The following is a 26,320-nucleotide window of genomic DNA, read 5'->3' as shown; positions in this document are numbered from 1 at the left end:
GAAGCAAAACCTGGCCGAGTCAAGTGCAGCGCAGAATGTTGGGAAACGGGAATAAAGTGTAAGAATAACTGTAGAAGCAATGCGTGTAATAGAAATTGCCAAGATGGAGTTAGACACTGTATACGTGACGTATGCAGAGTAAGCGAGCACGTGGATACCTATGACGAACATAAATTGCATGACTAAATGTGTTGTACTGAGACAGTGATAAAACATGTAGTTCATCTATAAGACACAATTGTGTTATCTTAATAAAACATACATACAATGATTTGTTTTACTTTTAAATGATATTCTGTGATGTTTACTTTTACCGACCTCATTATTCATCATGAACTACGAACGAAGAAACAAAGTAATAGTTAACAATATTGATAATAAAGTACAGACTACGCACCAAAGCATGTCACCATCTGGGATAAGAAAATTACAACCACATTATATAGAAGCTACACCGTCATAACCAAGAGGAATAAAATGCTACATTTGAAAATTTCGTGGAAAGTCATGACGTGTGACATTTAAAATAAGAACATATTGCAATATAATAGACCGATTTTATCAAAACTGAGTTGTGGAGTAAAATATTTGCACTGATCTAAAAGTAGAAATTAATGTCATAACAAAACATGTAAACACTTAACATTCAAAGATAAAAGTCTAATTTGAATGTAGTGACAGTCCGACCAAAGTGTAATATCATTAAAATTTAGTATTTATGATGATATTAGAATACAAATTGCATAAGAGTGTTTATTCGACATATTGAATGGCTCTCTTTGTTAACCAATTGATAACTCTTCCGACATCCGATCATTGAGTAGTTCCAGTCAATAATTCGAACTTCGTGAGCAACCATCATTCAAATACATTACGAACACCAACTCAGATGATAGATAACACATTCACACAATCAGTGTGAGAGGTATAACCTTCTGATCTGTAATTATCAAGTCAGACATACACATTCATCTAAGTCATCCTAATGAAAATGTCCAAAAATCAGTTGTACACCACCATAATTGGTAAACGAATTTCGCATGCTGGTCAGTTCGAAACTGAATTCTACAAATCTATCGCAATATAAAGTTATGTTTTCGTTTATTCTTTGTTAACTGATTGAGTTTTGGGTCATTGTAAAACAACCATCCATATACTTTCCACGTTAGTAAACGCAACGTTGGTGAATAAGCGTTTCTCGATTGATTTGGCTCGGATTTGAAACTTGAGTTAAACCATAGTTACTCCTCACAACTGTATAATGTGTATTACATAAATTATTTTCCTATTCATGTGATTAGCTGTATCATGGAAATAGGAAAATAATTAGTATTACATAAGGAGTGAAGTTTTTAAAATACTTGTAGCGGTAAATAAATTCCCAAAATAAATAGCTCCGAATATCTGTGGCATCTTCATGCTTATTGTTATTCTTTAATCGGTTGTTACATACTTAGCAATTATAATCGAAATCTATTTACAATATTACTCATAGATTATTGAATAACAAGTGGCACCGTGCAAATTAGTGAAGTAGTGACGTTTTATATACCTGCTACCTATTATGTTCTCAACGCTTGGCCTTTTTGACCTTATATAAAGTTGAAGTAGCATGACCTTTTTGCAAAACCCACACAAACCATCATATTTCATTCAGAAAAAGAAGAAAAATATAGATTAACATAACATTACGACTTCACTGGATAAAGTCGGTTATCATGAGTCAACTTTCATAGCTTGCGGCGTATGTGTATATTGGCTCACTCGTTTGCTCTATCTTATTCTATAGTTGTAAAACATGGTTTTAAAACGTAGAGAACATTGGTGGACCTCAGGTTTCTGATTATAAATGTCTTCGAAGCACTGGTTGCGTTTTTGGGTCATAATTGAATGTGTTGGGTTGGGGAAAAGTTAGATGTGGTCAAACCAAAACATGGCATCAGTCCACGATAGTAGATGCAGACTGCTTGGTTGGATTGGGTGTGATTGACTCAACCAGCTTTCGGAGTCTTGGGAGAAATGGAAAATGAGAAAAACACTGACAAAAAGGTAGCACAACATCTTAAAAAGATCGATCTAGTTCGAACTTTTGTCAGAATAATCTGGTTTTTCACCAAGACAGAGACATGATAAATATACCTGTCCAAAAAAGCGACAAAATAGTAAAACTAAATACTATGGTATTTTCCCAACATGTTTGAACCTTATACTTATTTTTATTAAATACCTTATCATTACTGAAATACTCTTCAATAAATTATTGACAAAATAGAAGACAAAAGCTGACTAGTGGATTTGTTCAACTAATTTTCGAATGTTTTGCCTATGATCTTACAAACGTGATATTTATGTATGGATAAAGGTAGCTTCTTTCGGTGAATAATGTATTATTCTGAGCTACACGAATCTCTCTGATATGTTTTATCAATGTTACAAATTACTAACAAGAGTCAGTATCTGAATCGTCTAATATAAGGCAATGATAGGCTTAGAAAAGCTAGTGAATAATTGCAATTTATGGAAGATATACGTCGCTTAAAACCACTGACCGTAGTATAGAAAATAAGTGTTGCAAGTTTACATTCATGCAATATTATTCATTTTTCTATTTCCATGATACAGCTAATCACATGAATAGGAAAATAATTTATGTAATATACATTATACAGTTGTGAGGAGTAACTATGGTTTAACTCAAGTTTCAAATCCGAGCCAAATCAATCGAGAAACGCTTATTCACCAACGTTGCGTTTACTAACGTGGAAAGTATATGGATGGTTGTTTTACAATGACCCAAAACTCAATCAGTTAACAAAGAATAAACGAAAACATAACTTTATATTGCGATAGATTTGTAGAATTCAGTTTCGAACTGACCAGCATGCGAAATTCGTTTACCAATTATGGTGGTGTACAACTGATTTTTGGACATTTTCATTAGGATGACTTAGATGAATGTGTATGTCTGACTTGATAATTACAGATCAGAAGGTTATACCTCTCACACTGATTGTGTGAATGTGTTATCTATCATCTGAGTTGGTGTTCGTAATGTATTTGAATGATGGTTGCTCACGAAGTTCGAATTATTGACTGGAACTACTCAATGATCGGATGTCGGAAGATTTATCAACTGGTCAACAAAGTGAGTGATTCAATATATTGAATAAACATTCTTCTATACAAAATATTTGACACAAAACCAAACAGGAACAAATATCATTTCATATGTTAATGATTAAAAGATCTGTATATTGTAGGTCATCTAGCATCATATCATAATAAAACCTAATTATCAGAATCTATTTTAATCATTCGCATCAACTTTTTATATTGATTCTTGTTCAATGAATACTTATTGAAATGTAAATCTTAATGGTTTTGAACTATCACAGTTGATTGAACACTGGGTGGTGATCAATATCACGTGTGTCAAGTCCTTCTTAGTGCAGATCGAATGCTATCTATCAAGTTGCAATGTAGACACAAGTCTAGGTGACTCGACATTGCGTGCACTATGTTGAGATAAGATGGTGGTTGGAGGTAACAACAGGAAACCATGGACCCGGGTTTCTTACTACTTGGCACTCGTCAACAAGGTGTATCTGTAATGTTGAGGGAACTGGTGCTCCTTGACGGTTTCGATCCCGTGTCACCCATCTTCACAGTCAGAGACGTTACTACTAGGCTATCCGGGTCGTGACCGACCTCCTGTAGGACTGAGATGTAATCACAATTGACTGATCACTTGATGGTGATCAATGTCATGTGTGTCAAGTCCTTCTTAGGTTTTGAACTATTTTTTATTCTAGTGGATCTCTTTATTAGGAATTGCTAAATAAATTTGGAGGAGTTAATTAATGTTTTAATTATTACAGGTTTTTGTTAGATTACCATTATATTTGCAGTTTACTGATAACTGATTTAAGAATTTGAAGGTGTCAATACAGTTATCAATAAACAAGAAATATATGTTGTATAAAATGTTTGATGAATTGTGAGCACTTATTGCCGACTGCTTTTAAACATGGTCTAATGAATGTTCAAGACTACTTCATTTTTAATTGTATCCTACTTAATTTCAATCTTTGATGTCAATAAACCATAAGCGATAACAAAGATTTACAAAGTTTCATTAAACAATTACTGTGTCTTAACTGATAAGTGAAATCGAGATGGTTTCCTGAAGTTCGATTAGTAGGTTTATACATGTCAGAAGTTAGCCGAATAGTCATCGACAATAATATGATACACTACAAGTTAACCAAAGCTGGAAATGTAAACTGCTTGTTTCCTTCTCAGTCATTTGAAGATAATATGTTCAGTTTGATATCCGAACACCCTCATTTCGATTCCTTCTTTGATAGTCCTTGTCCACCACTGATATATCACTTGCTAGGTTGAAATTCAGCTCCACTTACAATGACTTCCTCAGTGTTTTCAGCATTTGATAAAACCCACTTTGTAATGATAAATAAGTTTTGAGATATAATTTTTTAACTGAGATTGTTTTTTTACAATTTTATTTTAGGAGCAGTAACCGAGTTTCTGATGTCGTCAGTAACGCTATGTCAATAAACATACACATCATTACTTTCAGGAAGAAATACAGGGGCTTAAAGATCTATCATGCGTTCATTAACACGTATCACAAGTACCAGCTATAGTACTACAGTTTGAAAACTTACTGATTAAATAGCATAAATTAATAACTCCTCTGACCAAAGAATTCAGATTTATCATGATATTTAATATTCTATGTGTATGATACTAAGTTTTTTGTGTTGATACTGAAAAAGGAAAATTGTTAGTTTGCACAGTTTAAATGTAAATCATAAGTGGAGAATTTATCTATTTAGTAATTCATGAAGATAATGATTGTTTAAACAACATCAATGTGTGCAGAACAACATATTTGATCAAAATGTAGAGGGAGATTCCAAAATGAGATTTTTGTCAATAGATTTACTTACTCTTTTATTTATTACATTCCTAGAAGAAATATTTTGAAAGAAGGATATTTGAATACATGCAAATGATTTTCCTTTGTTATTGCTCCCTATTTAACTATATATATATAACTGTCGTGACTGAAAACAAGTGATATCCCTTTATCCCTTTATTAAGTAATTGTTTTTGTCTAGAATTTGGTAATGTAACAAAATCCTGTATCTACAAACCCATGGTTCATGTTATTTAGTGACTACCGGCATCACCACTGATAATCCTACTTTGTTTTTTTTATGAAAACATTAAAACTAACTCAACAAAGGCAACAAAGATAAATAAAATCTCGATTATGTGATGACATGATACCTGCTTTCACTACTATTTTATTACCATGTTTCTTTATCTGTGTCTTTAAAACACTAATGCAGTTAAAAGAGGTTGTAAAGTCTGATTTATCAATGTCATGATTTGGAAATGTTAGCCTTCTTACTGTCCCTACGAGCCAGTAATCACAAGTCGGTCTTTGTTGTTAACAGAGCTTATTAAAGACTTCCATATGCGTCAGGTACTACTTGGACCAATTAAACTTATTCTATCACTTTGATATAACCCATTAGTAATATGAGACTTCGTTCAGTTGGTGTACTTACTTACTTACTTACTTTCGCCTGTTACTCCTAATGGAGCATAGGCCGCAGATCAGCATTCTCCAACTCACTCTGTCCTAGGCCTTCTTTTCTAGTTCCATCCAATTCTTGTTCATTTTTCTCATGTCTATTTCCATTTCCCGGCGTAATGTATTCTTGGGTCTCCCACTTTTCCTTTGGCCTTCAGGATTCCATGTGACGGCTTGTCTTGTGACCTAGTCGGGTGCTTTCCTCAATGTGTGTCCTATCCACTTCCAGCGCTTCTTCCTGATTTCTTCCTCCGCTAGGATCTGGTTTGTTCTCTCCCACAGTACCTTGTTGCTAATAGTGTCTGGCCAACGGATCTGAAGTATTTTGCGTAGACAACTGTTAGTAAACACCTGTATTTTCTGGATGATGGCTTTCGTTGTTCTCCAGGTTTCCGCCCCATACAGTAGAACTGTCTTGACATTTGTATTGAAAATCCTGACCTTGGTGTTGGGTGACAGTTGTTTTGAGTTCCAGATGTTCTTCAGTTGTAAATATACTGCTCTTGCTTTGCCTATCAGCGCCTTCACATCTGCATCAGATCTACCATGTTCATTAATGATGCTCCCCAAATATGCAAAGGTTTTTACATCTTCCAAATCTTCTCCGTCAATTGTGACTGGATTGGTGCATTATGTGTGTTGCATCGGAGAATCTTGCTTTTCCCTTTGTGCATGTTGAGACCTACTGGTGCTAAGGCTGCTGCTACACTGATCGTCTTCTCCTGCATTTGTTGTTGCGTGTGCGATAGAAGAGCCACATCATCTGCAAAGTCTAGGTCGTCCAGCTGCATCCTAGCTGTCCACTGTATCCAGTGCTTCCATTCAGACGTTGACGTCTTCATGATCCAGTCGATCACCAAGAGAAAGGGTGAGAGTAAGAAACCTTGCCCGACACCGGTCTTCACTTCGAACGACTTTTTCAATTGTCCTCCATGCACGATTTTGCAGTTTAATCCATCATAGGAATTCTGTATGATATTGACTATCATCTAAGGCATGCCGTAGTATCGAAGAAGCTTCCATAGTGTTGTCCTGTCCACGCTATCAAATGCCTTTTCGTAGTCAATGAAGTTGATTTAGAGTGATGAATTCCATTCAATTGGTTTTTCCACAATGATCCGTAGAGTTGCGATTTGGTCTGTACAAGATCTATCCTTACGGAATCCTGCCTGTTGGTCACGAAGTTGGGCATCTACGGTGTCTTTCATCCTGTTTAACAATACCCTGTTGAAGACTTTTCCCGGTATTGAGAGAAGAGTGATGTCCCTGTAGTTATCACAGTTGATGAGATCGCCTTTCTTCGGTATTTTGATCAAAAGTCCTTCTTTCCAGTCTGTTGGTACTTGTTCCTCATCCCAAATCTTGCTGAAGAGAATGTGGACTATCTTTGCAGTTGCCGCTACGTCTGCTTTCAGTGCCTCTGCTGGGATGTTGTCCGGTCCTGCTGCTTTGCCACTCTTGATTTTTCTGATGGCCATGCTTATCTCTTCAATCGTTGGTGGGCCAACATTGATTGGGAGGTCCGTGGAGCTGCTCCGATGTTGGGTGGGTTCAGTGGAGCTGGTCGATTCAAGAGTTCTTTGAAGTGTTCTACCCACCTGTTTCGTTGTTCTTCAATATTGGTGATTACCTCGCCTTCCTTGCTTTTCACTGGTCGTTCTGGTTTGCGGCGATTTCCAGAGAGTTTCTTTGTTATGTCATACATTTGTCTCATGTTTCCTTCTCTTGCAGCCTTTTCCGCCGTCATTGCTAAATCTTCCACATATTTACGTTTATCGGTTCTGATGCTCCTCTTCATTTGTTTGTTTAATTCTGTGTATTCAGCTTGTGCCTTGGCTTTCTCTGCTTTTGTTCGTCTGGTATTGATTGCTGCCTTCTTGTTCCTCCTTTCTTGAATCTTATCCAGTGTATCAACAGTGATCCATTCCTTGTGATGGTGCTTCTTGTGGCCCAGGACCTCATGACATGTTGAAGTGATTGCCTCTTCGATCCCCTTCCAGTTGCTCTCCACAGTAGTTCCTTCTCCATTGAGTAGATCATGAAAGGCCTGGAACTTATTGCTGAGGACTATCTTGAATTTGTTGAGTTTGTCAATATCCTGAAGAAAGGCCATGTTGAACATTTGTGATATTGTCCGCCCCATTGTCCAGTGCTTCTTGAGTTTCAATTTCATCTTGGCGACCAGCAAGTGATGATCTGAGGCTATATCAGCTCCTCTCTTGGTTCTCACGTCCTCCGTCGTCCTCCTGAACTTTTTGTTGATGCAGATATGGTCGGTTTTGTTCTGTGTAGTGTGATCCGGTGAAGTCCATGTGGTTTTATGAATGCGTTTATGTGGGAATATGGTGCCGCCTATGACCAGTTTATTGAAGGCACATAGGTTTGCAAATCTCTCACCATTTTCGTTCCTTTCTCCCAGCCCGTGTCGTCCCATGATGTCTTCATATCCAGTGTTGTCCGTTCCAACCTTGGCGTTGAAATCTCCCATCAGAATGGTCAGGTCCTTTGTTGGGCACTTCTCGACGATTGACTGCAGCCTATTGTAGAATTGATCTTTAGCGTCTTCATTGTAGTCGTTGGTAGGCGCATAGCATTGGATGATGTTCGTTGAAATGTCATCTTTCTTTGTTTTGAAGGAGGCTTTGATGATCCTCAGTCCATGAGATTCCCATCCTATAAGTGCATTTTGTGCTCGTTTGGACAGCATCAATGCAACTCCTTGTGTATGTGGAGCATTTTCTTCTTCATGGCCGCAGTATGACAGGAGCTCTCTTGAAGTTAGTCGTTGTTGTCCAACTTGCGTCCAAAGTGTTTCACTGATCCCGAGCACCTCTAGGTTGTATCTCCTCATTTCTGCAGCGATTTGGAAGGCTCTCCCGGTGTCCCACATTGTACGAACATTCCATGTACCTAAATAAATGGTTGCCCTGGTTGTCAGAAGGAACATCAGCCTCGTGACTTCCGAAGGAATTCGTCTTTCATCATGAGGCGTCATAGTTCTTCTAAGTAAAGACCTTCTGACTCCCAGGGCAGAGTTTAAAAGGTTTGAATAATTTTTTCTGGTTAGCGTTTTTTTAGCGAGTTAGTTTTCTACAGGATGGGGCCGCTAACCCCATGCCCAACCCTCCTCCTTTATCCGTACTTGAGACCGGCAGTAGCCCTCGGAGGGACTCCAGGCGAAGTTGGTGTAGCATGGTCAATATATCGAGCCCAGTGAAGGTGGATCTCATATAACGTACTTGTTCAAATTCCTTTGCAATGAGACCTTTTTCTTGTCTAGCGAGTTTAAAGAAGTAATTAAGGAAATCAGTAATTCACTGCCACAAAAGGCTTAGCTTGGTGGTGCTGGCGGAACGGGGACTGATAGTTCTTTTAGTCTTCACTTACTATACTCCAAGTAGTATTACTGATAACTGATGGTTTCTAATGGCCACTCAATCAATGTGGTATTCATACCCATTTCCAGGGTTCTGAATAATGGACATTTAGGACTATATTTTTAATGAAATATATCTCTGAAAACGTGTACCAAATTCACAGTTTGTTTATCTTCAAGACCTGATACCACAAAACTCAGAAATAAATAAGGATTCTAAGAGTAGCTGAGTATCTCAACACATGATCATAGTAATCCCCCAGTTTAATAAACATAAAATAAATTATCATGATTTTTCAGACTTTTATTCTATACAACAGTAACACTACCTCGTTAAAAAATATGTCATATTACGTTAATAAAACGGAACAGTGTGAAATTTGAAATGACTAAAAGGACAAAAATCTCAAGTGTAAACAGATGAATTCTGGTAGTGGAAGAAATCGCCCGAAGATATTTTTTTTACAATTCAGTAAACTACTGATTTCTTTAGTTATTCAGAATTATTATAGCGGTAAATTTTATCTTAAGCTAAATGAAATTCTCCATATCTAATTTAAGACAACTCTGTACACTAACCAGTGAACTCAACTACTTTACTCTGTTTAAAATAATAAGAATGACGACAAGTTTGTTTTGTTTGTTTTTTTGCTTTTAAACGCACACAAATCCATCGCTCACGTTTCATTTGTTTCGATTATAATTACTTGTTAATAAAAATCGATAAATTTTATTCCATACAACATCTATTTTCTGAGTGTTACAATAATTGACCTTTCCAGTAATTGTAAGAATATTTATAATGACCTGTGACTCAGTGTGACCCTGAGAAATTAAATAAATACTTCACTTGAATAAAACTTTCTTTATTCTTAGTGAACTTCATCTGGATACTTATATTTCTAATTTCTCTGTTTTTTTAAGAATAAATTAAGTCTGTTGCATATTTACTTTAAATTGGAATATTTCTAAATCTTTTCTTCTTAACTATCCTGTCAAAAAACCATATTATTGAGCTCAGATGTTGCAGCTAGGTAAGTTGAGAACAAATATTAAATGACTATCATAATAATCATTTTAAAAATGAATAGGATTTTAATAAATTGGGATGTAGTAGTTAGACATTTGGTTGCTGAGATATATGTTAGAAAATCTGACAAAATCTTGCTCATTGTCCGTCATAAAACATAAAACTTTCAGCATTTTTAAAAAGATGTTTCGATCTTTTAGTCCGATCACTAGGAGTTTTTTCTATAATAGAAAAATATACATGTGGACTATGAAGTATATAACAGCTGCATGAGCAGTTGATATGTTCAGACATAATCTATATCAATAACAGGCTTTTTTTCATTAGATCATTAATTATCAACATTAAACCTTTGACAAACAACATTACCCCATTGCTTCCATCAGGGTAGATACATTAACGATCATTAGTAAGAATCGCACATTTGTTTTTGCAGAATAATAAGTTGAGTGATTCCATAGAATGTGCTATCATACTTTGATAATTTATGCTTGAGCTAAATAATATCAAAACAATAAGAAATATTGTGCGGTTGATGATAGTCGACGGGAAACCCTTAACTCAGGTTTTATGCTAATTAACGTTTGTCAGAAAATTTATAAACCCTAAAAACACACATAAGGTATTTACCTTATTGTTAGACTATAGAGCTCTAGTAGACATTTTCAAATCTCAAATCTTATTTTTCCTAAAGACAGCGGTCTAAAATATTGTTTTATTTTTTTTCATTTCAAGATTCCAAATCGAAGTACAAACCTGAATTTAATGACCAGTCACAGTCGTCCATCCCAAAGCTCCCTGAGTTGAGTTTTCAAGATGTTGAGAAATATTTTTCCGATTTGTGGTTTGAACAAATATCTATCAGTGAAGCGGTTAACAGAAGTGAGTATCATACGTCAAATACAGCTGAGAGAAATTGTCGAACGATCTCATCATCTGACGAACAGTTGTATAACACTGAAAATCATTTGTTAACAAACCAATTATCCATATTTCCTAAAAATACCAACAGCCATAAAATGAGCACGGTTGAAAATAGACGTAAAAGACGCTGGAAAACTATGGCACGTGCTATGATTCCTAAAACACAATATTTTTAATAGCCTTAAATAATTTCAAAAATCACAAAGTCCTAATTGTTGCTTACGTCTATATTGTAAAAACTAACCATAATAGCTTTATTTAGATTCACAAGAATGATGTATAAATTCTTAAAAATAACTTGGTAATTTTTTTACTGAATATTGCATTTCATAAAGTTTCTAATCAATACCTTGTTTTCCATATATCTGTCAGGTGATATCACTTTTGGCTATCAGGTTGGATACAGAAGTTCCATAATCTATCGATGTCAGTGATTAAGAATGTAAGGATTTCAATGATTAAGTCATCAACTTCAAGTTAGTATTTATCCATCACTTTCAATGAATTTTAAGAAATGCTTTCTCTAAAGTATAGGAAATGTCATACCTGTTGACATTAGTGATCTTGATGTAACTTGGAGAAAACTGATACTTACCATAGAAAACCGTGATTCTCACGGTTCAAGAAAGAAGACGAAGACAATAGATGAGGATTTGTTATGCATGAAAAATAAATCAAAACTATATCCGAATATATGAACTTTTATGTATTTTCTTTACACTGATCAGTATTCAGGTTGGAATAAATTAAATCGTATAGCACTTGTCACTAACAAATTAATAACTACATGAACAAAAATGTATCATATAAGACTAAACATCTGTCACCAGCACATATAGCTAATTTAGTAAATTATCTGATTAAGTACCATAGATAACTAGAGGAAATCGATTTTGTAGATCAGTCGCACTTTAATAAATTAATATTTGTTTGATCGTCTTACAAGTACTAGAAGTAGACACTCGTCTCCTGAAATATTGTATTATCGTTTGCTAGAATCCTGAAACAGAATATTAATTTACAATGGGTGCCTACTGATTATTACTAATTATTTCCTATAAGTAATGTGAACTAGAGTAAGTAGGTATAGTTAAATAAAACAATTCAGACTACAAACAAATCCACATAGGATACTACTGCAAAAGGTTACAATATAGGCTTGGCCAGTTGTGATTACTAAGTGATCATCATTTCGTCTTCATGATGTTAGTGAAGTATTAATCTATGGGATAAGGCAATAAGAACTGAAATAAAAATTAACTAATGTAGATATTATCGTATAGAAATTCATCTTTTCCAGAGGACTTTAAATACCATAAATCACACTACTACTTCAACTTTTAATGGAAAGTGATTTAGAAATTATAATAAATTTGTAAATCCATGAAGTCATATGACAAATTTTAGTTCAAATTTGTTGATAGTTTTTGTACCACTGAAAAGAGATTTTGCATGTTGTTAAAAAGAAGAAATGAATGAGAATTTACGATTACTAACAGAAGCACAAGTCTAAAATCTGATGAATGAATGAATAATGATGATTGAGGATTATGTAACTAAAAGAACATGAAAAGCCCGATTTCGAGTTGTTTATTTTTAAAAAAAGAAACGTAATTCAACTCTTAATAAACCATGGGAAATTTTTTAATAATTCAACTTCCAAAGTTCGAAAAATATCTATCTGTAGTCCAGTGTCAATTAAATATCAAGCAACTACACGAATGAGACAATTCCATTTCATCAGTCGCATTCTCACAGACAGACCATTCTTTATTCTTGTGTGAAATAACCGTTTGGAAAGAGATGGATTATTCAGTCTACACTGCAAATGGTAACATAGTGCTTACTGGTATTTAATAACACAGGTCAGTAAGCCATTCGAGATAGTCGCAATAACTTGACTGTAGGATATATCATGACTTATGTGGTGAATACTCTTTTCGTCATTATCTCTCAGGCGTTATAACATCTAAACTCGAGATATTTGAGTATTAGATACGTATTTATTGATTTCTAACGTTTTTATTGATAGGTTTTTTAAAAGGAATTATTTGAAGTTATGAATAATTCATCATCTAATATATTACATTGACATACTAAGTTCCTATGAATAATATTATACATAACACTGGACTATAACCGCATGTTAAGCTTCTTAAAGGCTGTTATATATATGAATTCAAAATATAACCATTGGGAACATCGTTTTAGTGTCTCATCAGCTTAATCAAAAGTACCAACTGTCGAACAAGTTTCAGCTTTATTTTAGTCACGTATTACTGGACATAAAAGCTGACACTTTCTTTCGCTGCATTAATATGTTCAGTATTGTGACATCTAAAAAGCACGTACCTAAAGAGAATCTGATGATGATCCGATTAATTATCTCATTGTTTCTTAAGTACATTCAGTATAGTACATATTCTTTCTGTTCTGTGAAACAGTGTTTTGACCAGTGCCCTTTTGTAACTGATTGGACAAAAGCTATTGAAAGTGAGATAACTTCCATTCTATGTGTCCTTTTTATAAACTGAACGTGAAGGATTAGCAAACAAACGTCTAAAACCAGACCTATGTATACAAAAAGAGACAGTAATAAATCTTTCTTTACTCTGGTAACAATGCCCCCCTTTTTTTACTCACTTATTTCTACTTATTTGTTTCTTTATTTCTTTATTTATTGCGTCATTATTCCAACTCTTTCTGAAGTTTAAATTACATCATACATAACTGACTGATTTCAATTCATATTTTCTTTATTACCATTAATCTATTTTCATGAGTTCTAGTCACTATTTCAATGTTCCGGAACTTTCCCTCTCAAACTGTATTTATTCGAGACAAAATTTTATGACCTCATTAACTCTAGCGGAATCTTCGCTACACCATGATACATTTATTCATCCTTAATCACCCTCTTATGTATAAGTATGTCAATATCTGTAATAATGTTGAATTTTAAATATTTTAGGTTGTGAGCAGCTGATGAGAACCTAACGAAATAAAATGAATTTATATTGTTCTGCACCAATCATTGTTCTTGCTCTCTTTAAGATAATAAAGGGAACTATGTGTGTGAAATTATTATTATTCATTTGAACACATAAATATTGGTACAAGGAGGCACCAAATACATATGCAGCACACAAGTCACTTGATTCGTGTGTGGGGTGTGATGCTACTCGGGTGCCCAAACAGAAGCAGGTGGTTTTCATAGGGAGCCACACCCTGAGTCTTTGACCTAAGGGTCTGATCCACAAGGTAGTGGAGCATCGTAAGGAGATGCAGTCCCATGGTAGCCAGTGATCAACGATTGGTTCACACGCTGTTTGTTCCCGCAGGATGCCGGAGCCCATGTGCACCATTGGTTTGGAATCAAGGTTTTCCAACTCACCTAGATGGACTCTCCATGTCCACCAACCCAGTTGAAGCACCGGACATTCACTTTTCGTCCTCTCAATTTCGTAAACAATAATAATGCCTCGAGAGGGCAGTGAGTAGGGCTTCCCTGACAGTGGCTGTATACGCGTGACCATGTGAGAGTATTTCGATAGGGAGTGCTGACTCTTCCCAACCTCAACCGTACTAGGGTATTTGGAGGCATCTGTCATTAGAGTAATTACTATCTCATATTAAGTAGAACTGTACTTTATATGATAGTATGCTCAAGAGTAGAATGAATAAAGACGAGTAACTGATAGCAAAAGTCATCACTACTTAAAAAGCATAGTCGTTAAAATTGTGACGAAGGCGATTTTAGCAATGATAATATTGTACTTGATCTCGCTTAAATAAATATTATAGATTAAAATGAGTTAGATTTACAATAATTATCCCAACAATTTTAAAATTCTTGTTATTTGTTTTCAAAAAAGATAATGGAATAATTCATAATCTCTTTCAACACATACAATAATTGCTTTAATTACTTTGTAATAAAGGAAATTACTTATCAACTACTTCCTTTAAATTTGACTGAATTACATGTTTATAGAAATTAGCTCTAATCTAAACTTACAGACAAACACAAAAATTACCAGTAATTACCATGAAATTTTTTTCTCATTTCCACTACGTCTAATTTATCATATAAATTTAACTCTGAAAATTCTACCCTATTTAGTTGACGGTTTGTGGTACTGTAGAAATGAAGGTAATTTTTTTTTCTTTGTGATCTACCATATATTTTCTGTGTATTTACAGAAAACCTGTTATTATTTAACGGTTTTTAGTTTGAAGATTCAGAAAAAAGTATAAATTATTCTCGCGATTTGGAATTCAGTATTCTTTATTGTCCAATGGTTTACGTCCTTAAAATAACCTTCAATTATAGCCACTAAAAATGGTTGTGTAAACCGGTATACTCTAGCTATAGAAACCTATTTTGAGTAAAAAAAAATTCAGCACAATCGGTTCATAAAAATGTTAATAAATAAAACAACTGTTTGGGTATTAGTATACAGTTTAGTATGAATCAGAAAAGTATATTTACAGAATAACCGAATTATCATCAAATAAATCCGACTGACATCTAGCGATTAACTATTTATTCACAGAATTTTAAAATTTGTGGTCCTTAGGAGCAATAGTAACAAACTGGATTGATTTATAACTAGTGAACTATTTCTGGTTAGCGATTTTTTTTAGCGAGTTAGATTTCTACGGGATCGGGTGGCTAACCCCATGCCCAACCCTCCTCCTTTACCCGGGCTTGGGACCGGCAGTAACTTTAGAAGAGCTACAGGAGGAGTTAGTGAACCATAGTGGCCTTGATATCATGGATGCTTTTCATCTATTCTAAACCACGATACTATAACAACATTTGACATCCATAAAGTCAGGAATCTGTTCACATTCACCAATCTATTTAAATGCTTCCTCGTGTTTATCAAAGTTACAATCCGAAAAAATTTATTAAAATATACATAGATTGGCAATTCAAACTAATAGATGCTCTTTCAACTTCATACCTCGATATTCAAATACAAAAAATAACTTATCATCAGTCTGTTTGGCTCCATGAAATGAGGTCTTTTATGTAAAAGAGTAATTTATTTCTGAATAGCTTTTATTAGATAATATCATAATTACTGATCAAGCCAACGTAACCTTCACCTATGTAAATGGGAATGATGACTGAAATTGGAAAAATGCACTTATGAGTTGATGAAAACCAGAAGTTGTAGATTTGATCTTATACCAATCAGATGACGAAATCTGGTTGCTATATGAGTTACACTTCAGTCCCCAAATTATATCTGTAACCCATTTATGGTGGGTTTTTTTTACCTTGGTTAGTGGTAGACTGACATCACACTTCATTTAACTTGTTCTAAGAAATGTAATCTGTTTATTGAATGTTACTCAGCTACCATAAATTACATTATATTGCATGAACCAGAACACGGTCACTAAGATACATTTATTTAATGAAAGATGATAAATAGTTTCTACTTAATACAATTGCATTTTGGTCTGTAAACTCGATGTTTCGGTTCATTATCACTTTATATCTACTAGAGCTTGAGACATAGATTGCTTTGTCACATCGTGAAAGGCAAATAGACATCTTAAATATAATGAAAGATTGGTCCAGAATGACTAACTGAAACGTTGTTTATCCGAGTAGTCTCTGTATCTTGAATTCGCACGGTAACATTTTACTAACGAAAATACGTAATCTACTATACAATTCTCAGAACCAGTTGAAGAGTAATTCTATGAAATAACGGGATATAGTCAGTTTGGAATGTTAACTTAGAAAGCTCTTAACAACTATTCTTTAAATCCTTAAGATGATAACTTCGGAATGATATTAAACATGTATAGAACTTAAGTTCAATAAAAATCGACGGTAAATACTTTTGTATATGATAACTTTAAGTTAGATTTTTATACGAAAGCTTTCTCATTAGTCAATAGAAAAAATAATTATATTTTACAAAGGTTGAAGTACAATGGCTGCAGGCGTGTAGCATAAGCAGCTTGAGTACTCCTACATGAACAAACTTTGTTAGCTATTTCTGTTATAATTCCAATCATAATGTAAATATTTTGAGATAATCCATTTGCATTCAGTTCATTAATCATATATTAAACAAAATATTTATAAGATTCATCCATTTACAGGTTCAGGTGATTTTTATTTTAGCCTTATCTCTCAATATGGTGGTGAATAAAGTGATTTTGGTTGGAGGCGACTGTAAACTCGACTGTTTAAAACGTTATCTTATGTGTGATGATCGATGCAAACGAATGCCTTTCCGTGAAGAGACATGCTACTTAGAATGCAAGAACACATTATCAGAATGTCTGGATAAACCATGTGCGAAATTTGCTGAGGACTATTATGAAAGATACAGTTAATTAGCTGTCATTATTTCTTCTAGAAAAAATATATATTCGTTCACTTTTGTATATTTACGCTAACTCAGTGGTAAAAAGATCCGCTTCACTATATACAGCTAAATATTTTACCTTATCAAATACAAAGTCGAAGAATAATTGAAATATTTGATGTATTTTTTTTACTTTGCTTATTGAAAAGGAATAAGTATTTTTGCTTTGGCCGGTAAGAGTGAATAATATAAAATCATTTACATTGATTTCATCGAATCTCTGGTAACAGGCATAAACGGTCTAGGAAAGGAATCAGTAAATAACTACTCAATTTGATTGAAAATTACCCAGTTATTGTGCACCAATGCTCAGAACAAGGAATAAGCATCGAAAATATTAATAGTTCAAATCAGAGCTTTAAAAAAACTAGCTTTCATTTTAATACCATATCAAAAATACAAGAAATGTAGAATTTCCTGTTTGGCAACAGTATGTGTTTCCTGTGATAAACATAAACCACCGAAAGAAAAAGTATAAACTACGCGTAAACGCCAATTATTTTCAAAATTTCCCCCACAGTGGAACCCTGATGATAAGCGACTGATATTACTTCAGTGATAATGTTAAAGATAAATTCAAACTTTCTTGGCTAATTATTGCATTCCCAACATTTTGGACGATTACGAATCAAACGATCGGTGATTTTAAACGTATAGGGTCTGTTCAAGTTCATATTACAGTCTACGCAGTAAGTGTTTAGTTGAATAAAAATCATCGGCGAGACTCTAATTTATGGACGAGCCAATCAGAAACGTTTTAGAGAATTCAAGGTTACGGCACCAACTTCAGTGCTCAATGCTAACGTACGATCGGCTCACAAGGAATTTTGTACAAAACGTGATAATTGAGCGGCTATAACAAATAAAACGACGAGACTATAATTTGTGGACGAATCAATCAGGTATAAGATAACAGATCTTGGATTTTAACGCGAAAGCCTTTCATCTATTTGGCTAAATAGACTTCTGGCATTATAGTTGATGTCAGTTCATGATGAAAACCCCATATATAATTCCTTACTAAAGCAAATTATGACAATCATCGCGAACTGGATAATAAAAGCACCAGTAAAACTGGCTGCAGCCAGATACTACAATATATACGGATGTTTAGAGAGCGTACAGACTCCTATATAGGCTTGCTTATATGCATTGTGTCGTTATCCACAAGTAGCATTTTGTGTACTCAACAACCGGAGTGCACATAAACAATATTGAAATTATGTGCTCAGGGCTGAAAGTTTTTGAGACTTTATCATGGCCCCAGATGCCGACTATTCTGCAGCCGTATGGATGATTTCCCCTACTGCATGCATTACGATTTTAGAACCTCTGGACCTCTTTCTAACCTTGACAAGTTTTTGAAGCACATATTAGAAGTGTGTCCACTTTATTTCCTTGATTTTGTATAATATATTTTTACTCTATGCTGACAGTTTGTTGATTGGCTGATATTTCTCAAGGTCACTCAAGATTCGTTCAAAGGTCGTCCATAAATTAGTCTCGCGAAATCATCTTTTATGATCATTCAAATGATTTTGTAATGGTAAAAACTTATAGCAAATCTCGTTAGTCATATGCTCGGAAATTGAATAAAATATTCTCGAAAGAAACAGTTATGATTGCGATCCGCTGGTTAGATAATTATGTCTTTTCACTCTAACATTAGCATTAATTATATAGTCAACACTAGCTTGATCGATGACTAACACTAGGTATCGACCTCCTTAATTTTAAACTAACAGTCTAGCCTATACTATGAGTTTCAGTTTGTGCGTAATATGACTGTTTGTTGTGCGGCAACGCTCCTGGGGTATCGTCCACTAATGGGGGTTGCGAGCACTTGAAGGTCAAACTGTCGCAAAATGATTGGTGCGTCACATCGACAATTCGTGAAAATTTTCAGAAGCGGTCAAATCAAGACATGTTTAGATTTGAATTGAGTTCAGCCACACCATGGCTGGTAACGTTCATTCTTCAAGGAACGAAGACGATGCCATCGTGATGATGCATGATATAGGACGAATCTTCAATGATATATTATCTCGAAGATTTACAAGTTGGGACAATTTTGAGACCTGTTTGAAAGAAGTACATAAGGTAATATGACTTCTGTGGTTAATAATTATTTTCTTAGTATACGCATACTAAGTACGTTATGTCAGTATGCAAAACGAACAGTGATGATCCAACTCTAAAGTACTTTTTCGTGAGATATGTCTGTACATATGGACGTAAACGCTGTTCGTCAGAGTCAGATGCTTGCGTTCAGGATGTAGATGATGATAGTAATAATAATTCTTCTGAAGAGCATACAACTTCTAACTCTCCAACACAACCTAGGCAAAGGAGACGACGTCGGCCATCTACGTATGCCTTACTTCAAATGAATTTATCCTTCAGGTCGAAATATTGCCATTGTCAATCAGGATTTTGGGTCCGGGCAGTAAATGGTGAGTGCGATGTTGTAACGTTCAAACACCACATCTACGTCACATTAACCATTCTGTTATAATTGAATCATCATCATAAGCAAATATATACTTTCATCACCATAGAAACTCTGATTTCTTTCTTGTTTAAAAGAGATTAAATCATAGATAGTAAATTGTTGAAATGCTATAATTTGAAGACTTTATAACCATCTTGGTAACAATTCATTTAATTTTCCTAGCAAAATATTACGTCATAGGAACAAAGTTCAAATGGTTCAAATGCTTGTGGACAGAATAGAGGAAGCTTTCGCATAACGGGCTTCCGTGTCTAGTAGCAGTGGATCACCAATAACTCCAGACAGGAACCTAGGTATACTAACGATAATAGAAGAAAAAAGAAATTGGTAAATCGTAATAAAATTTTATCCTTAGTCCTTAAGAATAGGTCAAGTTTCCTCTTGAAGGACTCCTGGGAAGTCGCTTGGACTAGTTCAGTTGGCAGCGGATGCCAGCATTTGACAACTCTTAAGGAGTAGAAGTTGTGTCTACAGTCCGTTCTGCTATGTTGTATCTCCAGTTTCTGGGTGTTAAATCTTTGGTTTGTATTAGGACTAAGCTTAAGTAGGTGTGTAAGGGGATGTCCAGAAGTGGTAAGGATTTTGTATGCCATTAGATCATCACCTATAAGACACCTATACTTTAATGGGTAAAGGTTAAGTGATTGGAGGCACTCTTCGTACGGTTTGAGTCCTCAAACTAATTTTGTGGCTCGCCGTTGGATACGCTCCAGAGTGTCCTTATCATTTTGGAGTGAGGGAGGAAATACTATGTTTCCGTACGCTAAATGTAGACGAACAAAACCGTTGAAGATTTTGTGGAAAGTTCTTCAGTCAAACTGGCCAGAAATGAGCTTCAATGTTACTAGTGCGAGGTTCGCTCGAAAGGCATTTTTGTCACAGTTAACGTGAAACTTCAAATCGTAGGTACCAGAACTCCCAAATCTTTTTCAATTCGGGACACTTCTAGAGAGGAGCTTATTAAGTTTTAATTGTAGTCTGCAACATGTCTCATACGGACTAGTTTACACTCTGAAGTACTAAAGGTAAGTTCTTTTTCGTCTGTCTAACTTTGAAGTCGAATCAGACCCCCCCTGAAGTGCTAGTATGTCCTCTTGATTGCATACCTCGCTCCAAAGTTTCACATCATCAACAAACATTAATAAGTCTGACAATACCTGTTGTGGAAGTTCGTTTATTTAAATCAAGAAGAGAAGAAATGCTAGTACTGAGCCCTGGGGAATCCCACTAGGAAAATCCATAGCCTGAGAGAAAGTGAAGTTAACCCTGACTTTAGTGTAGGTTAGAAGTGGTCTGATACCTAATCGTTTGAGCTTATTGATAAGACATATATGGTTGACCCTATCAAAAGCTTTTGAGAAATCAGGGTAAACGACATCAACCTTCCCCTTGTGATCAAGCATGCTTGTCCATCTGTCCACCGCAGTCAGCAGGTTGGTTGTGCAAAAATGATTTTTTCTGAAACCATAATTATCATAAGATTCTGAAGAATGAACGTTCAGTTAAATAATTCAGAATATGGAATTACAGAAAACAAATCAGACGTTTCAAACATAGAAAGACAAAAATGAGAAAATTCGTATCATTTCCCCATGGCAGGCGAACGAGAAAACTTTTGGTGCTCTTCCCTATTATTTTTCCCTTATGTTCTAACAAAGTTTTTTTACCTCCTCCTTGCTCGCTTTATTTCCCCTTTATTGGTTGCTCAGGATTTCCCTGAATATCTCTGTACTTCCGACACAAACTCTTCTTATAATAAAAGCCCTTATATCAACTAACTGGAGACCATTAGCGAGAAACATCAAAATATATGAACGGTTTTGTCTGTTTTACAAACAATGTGATGCCTACAGCATGAACTACCAAATTTAATCCAACAACACTTATTTACGCACAGACATCTTATCTCGCTTCTGCAGGAAACGTCTTGTTAGAATGTGCTAAAGCGAGTCGGTAAACGAGTTAGCCTAAAGAAATAACGTAACATTTATAACGATTTGATCTTGTTCGCGAATCAGCATGCCTCACTTAACTTATGGTTACTGAGAAAAAAATTATTACTATCACAACAAACATATTCATTATTGAACAGTATGAGATTAAGAGTCTTTTGAACTTTCCAGCGTTTTCAGTATAGCTTAATCCCGTTCGAATTGCTTCATAGTCGAACACTGTTTTCGAATGGACTTGTAAAGCATTTCAGGTTCTCGGTGTCGCTTACTTACCATTTACACTCCAATCCTAAATCATGACGCTAACTCTGAATCCCAACACCAAAGTGTCCAATGATTCTGTAGTTATTAACGTGGGCGAAAACGCTTTCTAGGGTCAAAATATTCACATCATGGTCAGTGGATACGACCTCCCATACATAACGCTCGGCCTTTTTTCAGACTTGCATCTAGCTTTAGAGTACTTTGTGTGCAGGGGACTAAGGGGAGTAGTATGTGAAAGAACCAGGAGGCGAAAATAACAGGAGAATAAGTGGGTCGTCGACTCAATTGGCACGCAGAATGCACCCACTTTTACGAATGGAAGGCGTCGACAACAACCAGGAATAACACAAGCGTGAGACTAAGAGAATCTGGTAACCGAATAAGGAATTCGATGGCGTAAATTTTCAAATGCATTACTTATGCTGTTTTGATATATGTTTTCTTAGCTGAATAGGGTTTATGATTACAAGCTGATGAGCCTGGAAAAAGAGGATTATAAATGTATGAAGAATCACACATATTTTTATTACATTTTCTAAGCTTAAAATATCGTATGTGATTTGATTACCAGTCTTAACTCTTCATGATGAATGGAAAAACAAGGTGGAACTGTTTTAGAAGTAGTCGGAGTGAACTCATGTCATACCCATGATTCTGAAATGGTTGGGAGAATTCGAATTATTATGCGAACTTGGAATCTCCGAAATTACTTCACTTAAGTCAAGTAGAACTAGCTGTGCACAAACAAACGTATTGTATTTGGAATGCAAAATCAAGCACACACAGAATACAAAAGAATTATCAGTTCATACAAACAGCACAGGTTCACATCTTCAAACGACTATGATTACCTATGAGAAAAAGCACAGAACCACTAGCAACATAAAAGAGACATATGCAGTACACGACCTTACTCAGTTTTACATTTGCTCTGAACAGAGTAGATTCATATGGGTCGAAACTAAAAGTACTTGATATATATTAGCCATGCGTGCTAGAACTTTCTACAGAGTGATGGCTTAACATTAAGATGGGTAGGATGTACCTAGATAGATAGTTCATTGGCGATGCATTGAATAGTTTGTCAGAATTGCCGACTGTAACCTCAACTAATAGCAAGAGGCTACATGAAAAGAACAGTGTGGAAGCATCAAACTTCACGAGGAGCATTTGAAACTCATATGACGAGTTACCATAAACCCGAAGAATATTACGAGATTATTGCTATGTTCGCAGACATTTAGCGAGTAAACACCATAAAATATCTTTGAGTTGTATCAACAAACTGAACTATGTACTTCAAATTATTGGCGACCTACCTATATAGTAACTTGAAGACTAGATATAAGCAATTTTAGAATCTATCTTCTATGTTCCTGTGATCGTGTGTCAGAGAATCTTTATATTTGCATCTTTTCCTATTGCTACTCCCTTGTCTTCCCATATATTTGTAGGGCTGATGAATTATCATGAGCCTTAACCAAATAACCTATTAGGCCAAACTATATATGGGTTAGAAGAACGATCACTGATCGTTTGATGGTCTATAGAACGTCGTCATCGTCACTGATAACTAAAGCAGGTTAACCGACTTCGTGCCGTGGAATAGCCTGTGCGGCGATGGCCATACCCTGTTTTTCCAAACAATTCTTACCGATACATATTTTAACTACATCATGTCTGCTCCGTACAGTCATTAACATAGCTACCGTAACTGAGTACCACGAAATATCAACCTACGTCAGGTGTTCACTGAGAAGCGCAACTTCAATATAAGCCAGGAGGTAACATCATCACTGTCCAGAGCCGGTGGGCCACGACTATACACATAGATCGCTTGGATTAGAAATCTAGATATGGACTGTTTACTCCATTAATGATTGTATTTAAGCATATGTTGTTTCTCTTTGGTTTGTTTTCAGTCATTATACTGTTTACAATTGATGAATCGCGGTCATCTCCTTGATGTCGCTGGTGTTATTGATCACCATTTAACTTTAATTTTACCTGGTGCTTTGATTTCTGATGGCTGTCATAGTGAGTGATCCCGTTCGAATCGAATAACTGTGTCTATCATCATCAAAATACCCACTTATTTTCCTGGTTGTTTGAAAGTTTTATTATTTTGCACAGTTATTTGTTCACTTCGAAGCTATTTGATTAGTGATTTACTTGCCAACCTACACCTAGCAACCCTCTTTATGCATAGGCAGTCGACTACGATACTCCACCCAACTATGTCCTGGGCTCCCACTTAAAGTTGTTTCTACGTGCTTTCATTCATTTAATATCTGCCTCCGGTTTCCGACGGAATGTGCAGTTTAATCTTCCTCTTTCCCCTTTTCCCTTCAGGATTACAAGTTTGAGCATACCCCATGATGCAGTTTCATGATTTCCTGAATAAATGTCTTATCCACCTCTACAGTCTTTTCCTAATTTTCTCATCGTCTGTAAGCTGATTTTTTCACTTTCACAGTAGATTGATACTAATGGTATTCGGTCAACGTATATGCGGCATCTTGCATTGAAATTAACTAAATATAGTATTTCGGGATCTTTTTAATCATCATTTGATCTTACAATTTTGTTGCAGTAATAGAGGCTGTATCTGTACTGTAAATTCTACTTGACTTTTACTTGTATTCATCCATTCAGCACCACTCGTCCACATTGTTTTGTACTTCCCTAATTACTGCACAGGACTTATTATATATAGTCAGTTTCTTAGCATACTTAAACATTTTCCTTGACAAGTCTATTGATGTTACCAAGACTTCTTGAAATCGCCTTAATATGCCATGATAAAAGTTGTGAACTTGGATAAAATTTTAAAAGTTTGCTTTGGCCAGTAAACAATGGTGACGGTTGTTTCATGAGTATATTTTGTTGACAATGCTACATATTTCGGTAACTGCAAGCCAACTGAATTCAGAATATCAATTCTGATGAGATTAAACAATTCTGCTTTCAGAGATGTTGTGAGTGACTTACCGATTGGGCAACAATTTTCAAAAAAATACAGTGACTTTATATCATTGAACACTCCAATTTGTCTGATCTCACCTAGAAGACACAACCGCGATTCATTTGTTTAATTCAATAACATTATATTGAAAATTGAGATTAAACTTGGATTGCTGAAAAGTCTCCTTGGATTGGAGTGTGTTCGTCTATTTATTAGTTCCTTGACTTTTTTTAACTTGTTCGACGGAGAACTGCAACCGTCCTACCACAATGAAATCACAACTGAGCCTCAAAAGTCAACTTGCAAAAGCCAACACACATTGCTTTGGATGTACGTGTGAGTTTGTTTATATGTTTTGTGAAAACACACTCTTTGGTCTTACCCGTTACCAACTGCGTATTCTCTACAGAAAGTAGGTGACTTATTATTGGATATCATACAGAAAACGTAACTAAAAGATATACACTTTACACTATGCAACATTGATCCAAGTAATTACTTGGGATTGACCGCGATTGCCGTATGGAAAAGTAAAATGTAAAATTGCTTTTCTTTTGTTATCGTGCATCAAAAGTTCTCACTGATTTGGTGAGCAGATCGTAACCTGAAGGAACGTTAGTCGCCTGCATTTGCATACGTTCATTGACGCAACTGTTTCAGTCATAATTCGAGTTCTTCCTGTTATTGTCAGATGGATAACTACCAGTATGCCCAAGGCTTCGTCAATAGCCAATTAATTACTAAGAGTTGTTAGCTTTCATCCTAGACATTTTTTAATATAGTGGACCAAATAAATCACCGAACGAGAAAGTCATAAATAGGCATAAAAAAAGAAACTGCATATTAATATTAGTGTATTTCCGATGTAGCAGGTACACACCATTATTACATTATCGAATAATAACTTACAACACAGATTTTCAGATAAGATACTACACAACCAGGGCTATTAAATAAATAAAATCAATGAAAGTAGGTGGCAAAATAGTCGTTCAGCATTATTTTATGCTGGATTAGCTGTTCTACTAAGACAACCCATAATATGTTAACTGGGGCTTTAACACTGGGATTGTGTGGCTGGCATCTGCTGGATAAAAAAGAAAGAAAAAAGACAATAAAAGATATAGTTGTTAATATTCTTAACACTTCACCCTCTATATGCATACTCCCTTCTAATAAAGCGCTTTCCTTGACCCAGCCTTGACTTCCCTTCCTTCAAGTGAGCTTACTCCAACTTTTTAAACATCACAACTCATTGTTCTTTATCGCTACA

General features: G+C 35.3%; 2 protein-coding genes across 2 annotated transcripts; both read left to right on the top strand.

The window, feature by feature from the left end:
* The first annotated feature begins 9,870 nt into the window (after positions 1–9,870).
* MS3_00003584 (uncharacterized protein) lies at positions 9,871–11,200 on the top strand. The gene is made up of 2 exons (XM_051211421.1): positions 9,871–10,036; positions 10,768–11,200. The coding sequence occupies exons 1-2, from the start codon at positions 10,024–10,026 to the stop codon at positions 11,130–11,132; spliced, it is 378 nt and encodes a 125-aa protein (XP_051071478.1). The 5' UTR covers positions 9,871–10,023; the 3' UTR covers positions 11,133–11,200.
* A 3,740-nt stretch (positions 11,201–14,940) lies between these two features.
* On the top strand, positions 14,941–17,642 carry MS3_00010387 (uncharacterized protein; the record flags this gene model as incomplete). Its single annotated transcript, XM_051218756.1, has 2 exons — positions 14,941–15,109; positions 17,108–17,642. 2 exons carry the CDS (start codon positions 14,941–14,943, stop codon positions 17,320–17,322), a joined length of 384 nt encoding a protein of 127 aa, XP_051071477.1. The 3' UTR covers positions 17,323–17,642.
* Positions 17,643–26,320: the final 8,678 nt, after the last annotated feature.

This window comes from Schistosoma haematobium, chromosome ZW, assembly GCF_000699445.3.
Source record: "Schistosoma haematobium chromosome ZW, whole genome shotgun sequence".
Taxonomy (NCBI): Eukaryota; Metazoa; Platyhelminthes; class Trematoda; order Strigeidida; family Schistosomatidae; genus Schistosoma; species Schistosoma haematobium.
This window is presented reverse-complemented; position numbering and strand designations above follow the sequence as displayed.